We start from the raw sequence: 13,354 nt of genomic DNA on the forward strand, positions 1-13,354 counted from the left end.
ACATCATGTGAGTTTTGTGTGTGTATGTGTGTGTTTCTTTCACAGTTAAAGAAAAACCTGACCACGGTTCATTAAGGAATAAAATAAATACACATATACCTGCTGTCAAATGAGATCTCTGGAGGAATGACATGAGTACTGTCCTTGCCAATAAGGAATTTGATTCGATCATAGAAGAGTCTTGAAGTGTGCTGAGACAAGAGAGATTGGCTCTGCTGAATGAGGTCAAGAGGATCTGGTGAGCCCTGGCAGAGAGGACTGACATAACAGTTGCTTTGTTGACAACAATCCGGGTCCACACAGTCAGTTAAACCATCTGAAAAAGAAATGTTTGAAATTTAGCTTCAGGAGAAACAACATAATTTAAAATATGCACAAATGGAGAAAAATCTAGAATATAGCCAAAGGTAACTGTCCTTGTTTTGAGTTTAGAATCTATTAATTCATGTATTTCTCATGATTTATCTTTCGATCTCTCTGAGTTTACATAGCACATCAGTGAAATTCAAACTATTTTGTTCATAAATCTTTCCTTCCTGAGTCCTCCTGCAGTACTACATTGGTTAGCATTTGAAGAGAGTATTCTATTAGTTACCACTTTTTTAAAAATTAATTTTTATTGGAGTATGCTTGCTTTACAATGTTGTCTTAGTTTCCACTGTCCATCGACAGGAATAGACAAAGGAGCTGTGGTGTATATATACACAATGGAATATTACCAATAAAAAGGAATGAAACTGGGTCATTTATAGAGACATGGATGGACTTAGAGAGTGTCACACAGAGTGAAGAAAGTCAGAATGAGAAAAATAAATGTCATATACCAATGCATATATGTAGAATCTAGAAAAATGGTATAGATGATCCTATTTGCAGGGCAGGAACAGAGATACAGATGTAGGGAAAAACATACATGGATATCAAGGGGGAAGAGGGGTAGAAGGTTTTGGGAGATTGATACATATATATTACTGATATGATGTATAAAATAGATAGGGCTTCCCTGGTGGCTCAGATGGTAAAAAAATATGCCTGCAATGCGGGAGACCTGGGTTCAATCCCTGGGTTGGGAAGATCCCCTGGAGAAGGGAACTGGCTACCCATTCCAGTATTCATTGACAGACTTTATTCTCTTGGGCTCCAAAATCACTGCAGATGATGGCTGCAGCCATGAAATTAAAAGATGCTTGCTCCTAGCAAGAAAAGCTATGACCAACCTAGACAGCATATTAACAAGCAGAGACATTACTTTGCTGACAAATGTCCGTCTAGTCAAAGCTAAGTTTTTTCCAGTAGTCATGTATGGATGTGCGAGTTGGACCATAAAGAAAGCTGAGCACCGAAGAATTGATGCTTTTGAACTGTGGTGTTGAAGAAGACTCTTGAGACTCCCTTGGACTGCAAGGAGATCAAACCAGTCAATCCTAAAACAAATCAGTCCTGAATATTCCTTGGAAGGATTGATGTTGAAGCTGAAGCTCTAATACTTTGGCCACCTGATGCGAAGAACTGACTCATTGGAAAAGACCCTGATGCTGGAAAAGACTGAAGGCGGGAGGAGGAGGGGATGACAGAGGATGAGATGGTTGGATGGCATCACTGACTCAATGGACATGAGTTTGAGCAAGCTCCGGGAGTTGGTGATGGACAGGGAAGCCTGGCGTGCTGCAGTCCATGGGGTAGCAAAGAGTTGGACATGACTGAGTGACTGAACTGAACTGATAAAATAGATATCACTCTTTTGAAGTTTCCTTCTTCCTCATCAAGACCATACTTCCAGGAAAATAACTATTTCTTATATTTTTTTTTGAATTTATCACATCATGTACATTTCTAAACACACAATTAACAAAGGCTTACCAACCAGAATTTGTTTGTACTTTAAAAAATTCTCCAAACATACTTGTCTAGTCCTAACTCTCACAGTAGAAGTTGGTATGCTTATGGTGACAAAATGTCTAAAGTAGAGCAGTGATTTTCACTTCTGAAAATTACCTGGAGAGTTTGAATCAATTACTGGAGAGTTTATTAAACCTGTATATTCTTCAGTCCCACCTATTAAAGCAGAATTTCCTCAGAGCCCAGGATTATGCCATACTTAATCTGGGTGATTCTGAAGCATACTAAATTTTCAGAGCCACTTTTTTTGAGAATCTGTGGAAGTGACTAGAACTTACTTGTCCCGAACAGCATTATCTGAGGCATATATTAAGTAACTTCCTGTATATAGTGATAAGTGACTCTGTTTCATTCCTAGGCCTTCACCATTTATTCCAGACTCCAGAATCCAGGGTTGTTCCAATAAATATATCACATAAAAGCTTCATTCTTTGGTAGAGGAATGATGTGGTACACAGTCATTCCTTGGTATCTGAGGGTGATTGGTCCCAGGACGCCTACAGATACCCAAATCCGAAGACACTCAAAAGTGAAAGTGTGAGTCCGCTCAGTTGTGTCCAACTCTGTGACTCCATGGACTCTAGCCTACCAGGCTCCTCTGTCTATGGGATTCTCCAGGCAAGAATACTGGAGTAGCTTGCCACTCCCTTCTCCAGGGGATCTTCCTGACCCAGGGATTGAACCTGGTCTCTTGCATTGCAGGCAGACTTGTCACCATCTGAGCCACGAGGGGACTCACTCCTTTATATAAAATGGTATAGTATTTGCACATAACCTATGCATATCCTCCTGTATACTTTGTCATCTCTAGATTACTTATAATGCCTTTGTTGTTTAGTGACTAAGTCCTGTCTAACTTTTTGTGACCCTGTGGACTGTAGCCTGCCAGGCTTCTCTGTCCATGGGATTTCCCAGGCAAGAATACTGGAGTGGGTTGCCATGCCCTCCTCCAGGGGATCTTCCTAACCAGGGATCGAACTGCATTGGCAGAAGGATTCTTTACTACCGACCAGGGAACTGATACAATGTAAATACCATGTACACAGTTATAAGTATAATGTAAATGCTATGTAAATAGTTATGAGGGGTGCGCCAAATTAAAGTTTTGCTCTTAGGAACTTTCTGGAATTCTTTTTTTTCCCCCAAATATTTTTGATCTGTGGCCGTTTGGATCCACAGGTGTGGAATGTGAGGATACAAAGGGCTGACTGTAGGTACACAGCACTGTGTTAGGTGCCTGGGAAGTAAAAAGCTAAAACCAACTCTTCTCCTGTTTTTAGGAGCTCAGAGCTTAGTAGGAGGAATAGGCACACAAAACAGCTGACTCTTATACTTGTTAAACCTGCTATAGGTGTTACAAGAGAGTTAACTGCAAAAAGAAGGGGCTGGAGTGATTAACTGAGCAAATAGACACTTCATTCCACAGCCAATACGGAAAAAAAAAATAAAGTCCTTTCAAGGTCCTTAAAGCAGACAAGCAGCTCTAGTGTCAATGCTTAACAAGGGTAAATATAAAGATGCTCAACTTCTTGCTTGCCGTGGAATAGGGAGGTGTGGATGGATCACGGCTCCTTAGGCTGATGATGAAAGTCACTAGCACGGGTTTCATGTGGCTCTTTTGCTTGCTCTCAGGTGCTTACAAGACTGCTCCTGTTGAGCTGGAGAGGGATGCACCACAGCTGGAGGCAATGGAAGCCAGGAACACCAAGGGAGTAGGCATTTGGAACAGTAGCCCCAGGGCACCCAGGAAATATTTTTCCCCACATGAGGTCCTTTCAAATTCCCTGTACCATAGACACCACTTTGATTTAAAATGCAGTTTGCTGCTTTCTGGCCTCTGCTGTTAGTTCATTGTATTTTTGCCCCTGCTTTTTGCTTTTCTGTATACATGTTTCTTTTTCACTGATGAATAATTTTTAAGTGTGGATTAGTTTTACTAAGAGGTTCCCTTCTGGTCCCCTTTCTCCCCTCATTCAGCAAATTTTATGAACAGATTTTTTCTAGATTGTAGATGCCTCAACCACCTCTCCCTCTAGGACACTGCTCATAGCCTCCTCTTAGCATCTTCCCTCTTGACTCTGCTAATGAAACATCCGGATGTGCTGAAAAGCTGGCAAAAATATCAGTCTGATGAAAACAGTTTTCCTATGTCTGGAATTGGTGCATAAAATACTAAACAATGAAAAACTGCTTTTTCAGATGGGCAGTCACCTTTATCTTTCAATTGGCAGCGAGTGCAGTAGTCATAAGATTGGGCTTTCACAGGTTTCAATCTGTCAACCACAAGATTCTAACTTATTTTTGAAAATAAATGGATTTTAAATAAATAGTAATGCCCAAATGATCTTCAAAACTGGAGACTAAAACTAAACACAGCCAATTGAAAATTTGGACTCACATTCTCATAGAATTATGGGCTATAAATCCCAAGCTAATGTTTCATATGCTATAATTGTCTATTATACGGGGTTGACCCTCTAAGACCTCTGATTTCTGAGAGAATAGTACAACTTCTCTTGAATCTAGAAAGGCTACAGGCAAGCCAACCAATAATGGTATGCAACCCCTGAGTTATAATTCATGGGTAAGCCCAGTACATGGGCAAAGATCTTCTTACCAATTATCACCTGGATAACACTCCATACAGTATGTCTAGACTGTTACAAAGAAGTGTAAATGACAGTCACACTGCATGTGTGTGGGATGCTTTTTTTCTTCCTTTGGCTATTAATGGGTCTTTTATCATTCTGAACTAGAAGCTGTGGTACCCTCCTGACAGCCAGGCTCAAGGTGTCAGATATGGACACATGAAATGTTAACTTATTTTACTTTTGGGGCCTATTCCCTTTAAAGGAATAAAAATAAAAGCTTGCAAAAAAAGGGAGGTTAAATTGTCTTAAAGGACTAAACATAGCATTCACTGATCCTAGCTTTGCCAGCCAGGTAAGGGCCATTCCAGCTGGCTCAGTTGGAGATCATGAAGATCAAGGACACTGATTTCTTCGAACATTTCTTCATTATTTAACTTTTACCTATTAGATGCATGCCCTTGGTTGAAAGCCGGATTGAATGAGGGAATATGAATGATATAGGGAAAACCCATATTTTCCTAATCCTTAAAATGAATTTACAACTATATATCTTCTTAGGGACAGCGCCCATATTATCACTTTGATGAAAAGGGACAACTAGTTCATGGTAGGCTATCCAAAAGGATTTGGCAACATGTATAGATTAGTTAGGGGCTTCCCAGGTGGCACTAGTGGTAAAGAACCTGCCTGCCAATGCAGGAGACGCTAGAGACAGGGGTTCGATCCCTGGGTGGGGAAGGCCCCCTGGAGGAGGGCATGGCAACCCACTCTAGTATTCTTGCCTGGAGAATCCCATGGACAGAGGAGCCTAGTGGGCTACAGTCCATAGGGTTGCAAAGAGTTGGACATGACTGAAGTGACTTAGTACGCATACATGCATGCAAGCATGCATAGATTAGTTAACGGCCTTCCAGGTGGCTCAGTGGTAAGGAATCTGCCTATAATGCAGGAAACGTGGGTTAGATCTCTGGGTCAGGAAGATCCCCTGGAGAAGGAAATGGCAACCCATTCCAGTATTTTTCCCTGGGAAATCCCATGGACAGAGGAACCTGGAGGGTTGCAGTCTATAGGGTCACAAAGAATTGGACACAACTTAGTGACTAAACAGCAGCAGCAACAGCATTGTTTAGTTAATATGTGTCAGGTATGGCACTAGGTACTCCCATGTGTAAATCCCTGTGACAACCCTGTTTGGTAGACATTCGCATCTCCATTTCACAAATAAATGAGGGGAAGCTGAAATGTGGTTGGAAGAAATTTGGGAGTCATATTAATACCCAGTGTTCTGACTACAAATAACATGCCTGACATCATCATCCAAGTAGTATTACTAGTACTACTGACCTAGGTGTAAGACCTCCAAGTGCCTGATTAATGTAATATTTAGCTGTTTTAAAAATATTTATTTAGCTGACTGTGCCAGGTCCCGGTTGTGGTACAGGGGATCTCCAGTCTTCATTGAGACATGCAGGATCTTTTAGTTATGGCCTGTGGGATCTAGTTCCTTGACCAAGGATCAAACCCAGGCCCCCTGCATTGGGAGCACAGAGTCATAGCTGCTAGACCACTAGGGAAGTCCCTTAATGTAGTATTTAGAACACATGAAGTGGTTAAGGTGAAAGAATCCGACAACTTTGGTCTAACATTGACTTTGCCATTTACAAATTACTGCAACTCCTGGATTCTCAGTTTCCTCATCTGTTAGATGGTATGAGTAGAGAACTGTTGTGAGGACCATCACATGCTATCATGATCATATTAGCACAGTGCTTAGGGTTTAGTAGCTAGCACTCTCAATAAATGTTACTTAGCTATAGTCATTAACCAAATTCTAGACTGTACAGACAACAAAGAGTCCAGGGACAGATTCCTAGGTGTAGATGTCAATGGTCTGCAGTGGCAGCTTAAAATGTTCAGACTTGCTTCTTTTCAAGTTGCCTTATCACTGACCAGAGGGCAATTAACTTCTCTGTAGCATATTCAGTTCATTAGAACTTGTTCATTTTGTGAACTCTGCTTCATTAGGTTGTCAGATAGGTAGGAATCTATGTGGCTCTAAGTGGACACTAATGCTACAGTAAATCTTTATTCATTGAATTTCACAAGTTCAGAATTTGTTATCATTTGGACGGGGGCTGGACTGAAGCTTAACCTTTTCAGTGTGTATAGAATAGAGGATCTGCCAAGCAAATTAGTAATGAAAAGGAAATTGAAGGGCTAATCATTCCAATGATTCAGTTGAACAGAATCTTCTCAGACATTTAGGAACCTACAAACAATGGACTAATTTCGAATCATTCATAAGTATTTACTAAAGCAAGCCCTCTACTAAGCAATTCTGGTAGCTTCATTGTTGCTCTTAATAAGCATCAAAGGTAACATGATTGTATTTCCTTTGGAAATAGTCTATAATTCATCTTTTTTCATTTACTCAGGCTGACTTTTACCCTAGTATTTTGCTGCATTAGTAAAAAGAAAGTGGGAGAGGTTCAAGGGCATTTATATTTACTTTTTCTGCATCGGGAAAGTAAACTGTTTATATTCCACTAATGCTCACGTCCTCCCCACCTGCCATCAATGGCTTCCACATTGCTCAGAATAAAAGCCAGTGTTCTGACAGAGACCTGCTTTCTCATAGTCTGGTTCTCCACCATCTCTCTCTTACCTCTCTTACCTTACCTCCCTCCCATTACCGTATCCCACAACTCTCTTCACCACTATTTCTATGCCTGGAAACTTCTTCTCTCCAATGTCAATATGGCCCACTCCTTATTTCATTTAATTCTTTACTCAAATGCCACCTTCTCAGTGAGGCTTCCTCTGACCACAATATTTAAAAGTCCACCTCTGTTGCACATTCCTATCTTGTTTTAACCTGCTTAAAAATTTCTCCATAACACTTACCAGCTTCTATCATACTGTTTAAAAAATCGGGGGGTTTACTGTTTGCCTCTCATAACTAGAATATAAGGTCCATGAAACAAGGATTTAGTCTTCTTTATTCATTGCTATTTCCTCAATGACTAGAACAGTGCCTGAGTCCAAGTAAGCTTTCAATAAATATTTGTTGGATGAATAAATGGATGTCCTAAAAGTCCTATTTATAAGACATTTATAAATGTACCTATAAATTAATAAATGCTCAATTAATGCATCAAAATAGGTAAGTTACAGATGGATTCTTCATTGACACCACACCTTTATTACCCACTTTATATTGAAAGTGAAAAAAGGTGAAAGTGTTAGTTGCTCATCATGTCTGACTCTTTTGCAACCCCATGGACTATAGCCCTCCAGGCTCCTCTGTCTGTGGAATTCTCCAGGCAAGAATATTGGAGTTGGTAGCCATTCTCTTCTCCAGGGGATCTTCCCAACTCAGGGATTGAACCCAAGTCTCCTGCACTGCAGGCAGATTCTTTGCCATCTGAGCCACCAGGGAAGCCCTACTTCAAACATTCTCATTCATTCTCACCACAAGCAGAAAGATGTCAAGTATTATTAGCCTTAGTTGACAGATGATGTGACAAATCCAGTTATAGAATGGTTAACTGAGTTATAGAGTTTAGATGTTCCAACTTCCACTTATATCTGGAGTCACTTGGCAGTTTAGGTTCTCATAACTAAGATGATCTTCTAATAAATGAGTTCCGTGGAAATGGGGGGGGGTACGGTCAGAAGAAAAAATAAGGAATATGTTTCCAATGCCAAGCCTCTTTTCTCAGCTAAAGCTTAAAAGTAAATGGAGGGGCCCTTAAACAGAGCAAATGTTATCAATTCACTGCTCCTTCTATTTCATTTTCCTATTTATTAAACACTGCAGCATGCTGGTGACATTCAAAACATGAGACTTATTGATCCATGAACTTATATGTGTTCATAATTCACCCATGGTGCTGATTTCTAGATCTAGAAACACTACATCATTAAACTGGCTTGCAAATAGCTATTGTCCTTAATGAATGGTGACTTGTTATGAAGAATGATTCCTGGAAGATCATTCTCTTTTAGGCAATTAACTTATTGATTTTACCAATGAATATGAGTATAGCCCACTGGAAGAGTTTATATAAGAAAAACTTTGACAAACAGGTGACAAATACTTAAAAGATAAGAGAGATAAAGGCTGTTTTGATTAAACACTCTTATTATGCATCTTTTTAACCTCTGTGACAATCTTTCCACAGTATAAAAAATCACCTTCCTTCCTTTATAACTTGAATGAATAAAATAATGTTTGCTAGCTGATAATCTTTAAAAATTTACAATGTTCTGTATAATCTGGCCAGTGCTGACCTTTATATTCTCAGCTCCTACCATTCTCTCCCTGACTCACTGTATTCCAGCCACAATAACTTATCTTTCACTTTCTAGAAGAGTCTAGTACAGTTTCACCTCAGGGCATTTGTACATGCTGTTTCCTTGGCATGGAACATTCTTCTCCTGACTCATGTCAGGCCTCCCTTGCCACATAGACAGGGTTAGGTTCTACTATACACGTTTATAGCACTCTAAAAATTTTATGGCACTCTTTATAATTGTAAATATATACTTTTTTGTGTGGTTTCTTGTTTAATATGTAAACCATAAACTCGTGAAGGCAGAAAGTCATTTGTCTTTTTCTCCTTAGTGTCAAGCACAATGCTTGGCACAAGGCAGTGATGAATGAATGGAAGATTGGGTACCCAATTTGAAATGTTGGCCTGAAAGGTAAATATTTGAATCAAACATTTGGATCAGCACTATCCAATAGAACTTTTGCCATTGGTAGGAATGCTCTAGATATGTCCTAACACAGTAGTCACTAGCCTCATGTGACTACTGAGCAATTGAGATGTGGCTAGCGCAGCTGAGAAATGAGATTTTTAAGGTTATTTCAATTATATTCAAATAGTCACATGTGGCTAGTGGCTACCATATCAGACAATGCAGGTTTTGAGATCTCCAAATAGATGTTGAGTGATCTATAAACTCAGCCAAAGAATACAAAGAAGTTTGAAAGTTTTACAAAGTCCAATTTATCATTCTTTTCCTGTTGTGGTTTCTTTCCTAGCTTTTATGTTTAAGAAGTCCTTTCCAATCTTGAGATCTATCACCTATACTTTCTTCTAATTGTGTTTGAGTTTTCTTTTACTTTCAACTCATTAATCAGCTTGAGTATTGCTATATATTTTATTCTTTTGGAATATGACATAAATTGAAAATATGTTTTTTTTCTTAATAGTTGTCTCAGTTCAGTTCAGTTGCTCAGTCATGTCTGACTCTTTGAGACCCCATAAACTGCAACATGCCAGGCCTCCCTGTCCATCACCAACTCCCGGAGTTTACTCAGACTCATGTCCATTGAGTCGGTGATGCCATCCAACCTTCTCATCCTTTGTCGTCCCCTTCTCTGCCTGCTTTCAATCTTTCCCAGCATCAGGGTCTTTTCAAATGAGTCAGCTCTTCGCATCAGGTGGCCAAAGTATTGGAGTTTTAGCTTCAACATCAGTCCTTCCAATGAACACCCAGGACTGATCTCCTTTAGGATGGACTGGTTGGATCTCCTTGCAGTCCAAGGGACTCGCAAGATTCTTGTCCAACACCACAATTCAAAAGCATCAATTCTTCTGCGTTCAGCTTTCTTTATAGTCCAACTCTCACATCCATACATGACTACTGGAAAAACCATAGCCTTGACTAGACAGACCTTTGTTGGCAAAGTAATGTCTCTGCTTTTTAATATGCTGTCTAGGTTGGTCATAACTTTCCTTCCAAGGAGTAAGCATCTTTTAATTTCATGGCTGTAGTCACCATCTGTAGTAATTTTGGAGCCCCCCAAAATAAAGTCAGCCACTGTTTCTACTGTTCGTCCATTTATTTGCCATGAAGTGATGGGACCGGATGCCATGGTCTTAGTTTTCTGAATGTTGAGCTTTAAGCCGACTTTTTCACTCTCCTCTTTCACTTTCATCAAGAGACTCTTTAGTTCTTCCTCACTTTCTGCCATAAGGGTGGTGTTATCTGCATATTTGACTCAACACCACTTATTTCATAATGCTTCTTTTCCCCACTGACTTCTGATGCTAGTTTTATCATATGGTAAATACTTGTACTGGGGTGTGTTCCTGAGCTTTTATTTGGTTGTATTGGTCTGTCAACTCTTAGACTAGTACCACTTTGTCTTAATTATCATAGTTTAAAATTATTCTTTAACATACGATAGTTCTAGCTTGTTCTCACTATCCTTTGTTTTACCTCTTCTGATTCAGTTAATACAATGTCTAAACTTCTTTTCTCATGTCAATTCATATGAGCCTGTAATATATGGTGATTACATTTTCCAAATCCTAACTCAGGACACTAGCTTTATTAACAGCAGTGCTTCTTTCTAAGGCCCACCTGACTTCACACTGGCTCTACGTGACTGACCACACCATCTTAGTGGTCTGGTTCATTAAGATCTTTTTTGTACAGTTCTTCAGTGTATTCTTTCCATCTCTTCTTGATCTCTTTAGCATTTACTAGGTCTCTACCATTTCTGTCCTTTATTGTGCCCACTTTTGGGCAAAATATTCCCTTGATATCTTCAGTTTTCCTGAGGAGATCTCTAGTCTTTCCACTTCTGTTGTTTTCCTCTAGTTTTATGCACTGTTCATTGAAGAAGGCCATCTTGCCTCTCCTTGCTATTCTTTGGAACTCTGTGTTTAGTTGGATGTACCTTTCCCCTTCTCCCTTGTTTTTTGCTTCTCTTCTTTCCTCATCTATTTGTAAAGCCTCCTTGGATAACCACTTTGCCTTTTTGCTTTTCTTTTTCTTTGGGATAGTTTTGTTCACTGCCTCCTGTACAATATTACGGACCTCCATCCATAGTTCTTCAGGCACACATAGTTCTTCAGATCGAATTCTGGTAGAGGTATTCAAAACCATAAAGGATGATGCCATCAAGGTGTTACACTCAATAGGTCAGAAAATCTGGAAGACCCAGCAGTGGCCATGGGACTGGAAAAGGTCAATCCTCATCCCAATTCCCAAGAAGGGTAAGTACTAAAGGATGGTCAAACCATCGAACAATTGCACTCATCTCTCATGCTAGTAGGGGAGGGCCTGGCAACCCACTCCAGTACTCTTGCCTGCAGAACTCCCATGGACAGAGGAGCCTGGCTGGCTACAGTCCATGGGGTCGCAAAGAGTTGGACATGACTGAGAGACTAAGCACCCATGCTAGTAAGGTCATGCTTAAAATCTTGCGTGCTAGGCTTCAGCATTATGCAAACTGAGAACTTCCAGATGTCCAAGCTGGGTTTAGAAAAGGCAGAGGAGCCAAAGATCAAATTGCCAACATTCACAGGATCATAGAGAAAGCAAGGGAATTCTAGAAAAACATCCACCTCTGTTTCATCAACTATGCTAAAACCTTTGACTGTGTGGATCATAACAAACTGTGGAAAGCTCTTAAAGAGATGGGAATACCAGACCATCTTACCTGTCTCCTGAGAAACCTATATGCTGGTCAAGAAGCAACAGTTAGAACTCTGTATGGAACAACCAATTGGTTCAAGATTGAGAAAGGAGTACGACAGTGCTGTTTGCGGTCACCCTGTTTGTTTAACCCATATGCTGACTACATCATGAGAAATGCCAGGCTGGATAAATTACAAGTTGGAATTAAGATATGTGGGAGAAACATCTACAACCTCAGATATGCGGATGATACCAGTCTAATGGCAGAAAGCGAAGAGGAACTAAAGAGTCTCTTGATGAAGGTGAAGGAGGAGAGTGAAAGAGCCAGCTTAAAACTAAATATTAAAAATACTAAGATCACGGCATCTGGCCCCATTACTTCACGGCAAATAGAAGGGGAAAAGCTGGAAGCAGTGACAGATTTCCTCTTCTTGGACTCCAAAATCACTGTGGATAGTGACTACAGCCATGAAATAAGCAGATGATTGCTTTTTGTCAGGAAAGCTATGACAAACCTAGACAGTGTGTTGAAAAGCAGGACATTACTCTGTCAACAAAGGTCTGTACAGTCAAGTGGTCATATATGGTTGTGAGAGCTTGACCATAAAGAGGGCAGAATGTCAAAGAATTGATGCCTTCGAACTGTGGTGCTGGAGAAGACTCCTGAAAGTCCCTTGGACTGCAAGGAGATCAAACCAGTCAATCTTAAGGGAAATCAACCCTGAATATTCATTGGAAGGACTGATGCTGAAGGTGAAGTATTTTGGTCACCTGATGCGAACAGCCAACTCATTTTAAAAGTCCCTGATGCTGGGAAAGATTGAGGGTAGGAGGAGAGGAGGGCATCAGAGAATGAGATGGCTGGATGGCATCACCAATGCAATGGACATGATCTTGGGCAAACTTTGGGAGATGGTGAAGGACAGGAAGGACTGGCATGCTATAGTCCATGGGGTTGCAAAGACTTGGACATGACTGGGTGACTGAACAACAACAACAAAGCAAGACACGTGATTACCACATGAAAATGTGGTTACCATAAGGTTAAATCTCCTCTTTCAAGCACAAGATTGTGCACATGCTGTGTGCTTGTTGACTAAAGGGATATATGAGGTTAAGACATTTGATAGATTTGTGATTTGTGTGGTAATTAGTTCATATATATACAATGCAAAAGAGAGGTTTTTTTGCATATTAAAAATATCCAAGTGTTCTTGGTTATGTTTTTACTGTTCAAGGAGTTCTAAGGTCGCTCTGAGACCTGTGACACCCACATATTCAATGCAGTCCAATTACTAAGAGTCACAATGCACTGATTCAGAGTATAACTAAAGTCAAAGCTGCAGGAAGTAGCAGTAATACTAATGAGTATTCAAAGCTGATTGCAATGCAAAAAAAACAATCCTGCCATTCTTTAAGTATCA

General features: G+C 40.1%; 1 protein-coding gene across 1 annotated transcript in view; it reads right to left on the bottom strand.

The window, feature by feature from the left end:
• Positions 1 to 13,354, bottom strand: part of TENM1 (teneurin transmembrane protein 1) — a 448,997-nt gene that overhangs the window by 188,151 nt on the left and 247,492 nt on the right. Inside the window, exon 12 of the mRNA XM_088834344.1 lies at positions 100 to 316. Coding sequence (XP_088690470.1) covers positions 100 to 316 — 217 coding nt within the window. The remainder of the gene's footprint in view (positions 1 to 99; positions 317 to 13,354) is intronic.

The sequence above is a fragment of the Moschus berezovskii genome, chromosome X (assembly GCF_049115385.1).
Source record: "Moschus berezovskii isolate FMDL1 chromosome X, NW_MosBer_1.0, whole genome shotgun sequence".
NCBI classification, from domain to species: domain Eukaryota; kingdom Metazoa; phylum Chordata; class Mammalia; order Artiodactyla; family Moschidae; genus Moschus; species Moschus berezovskii.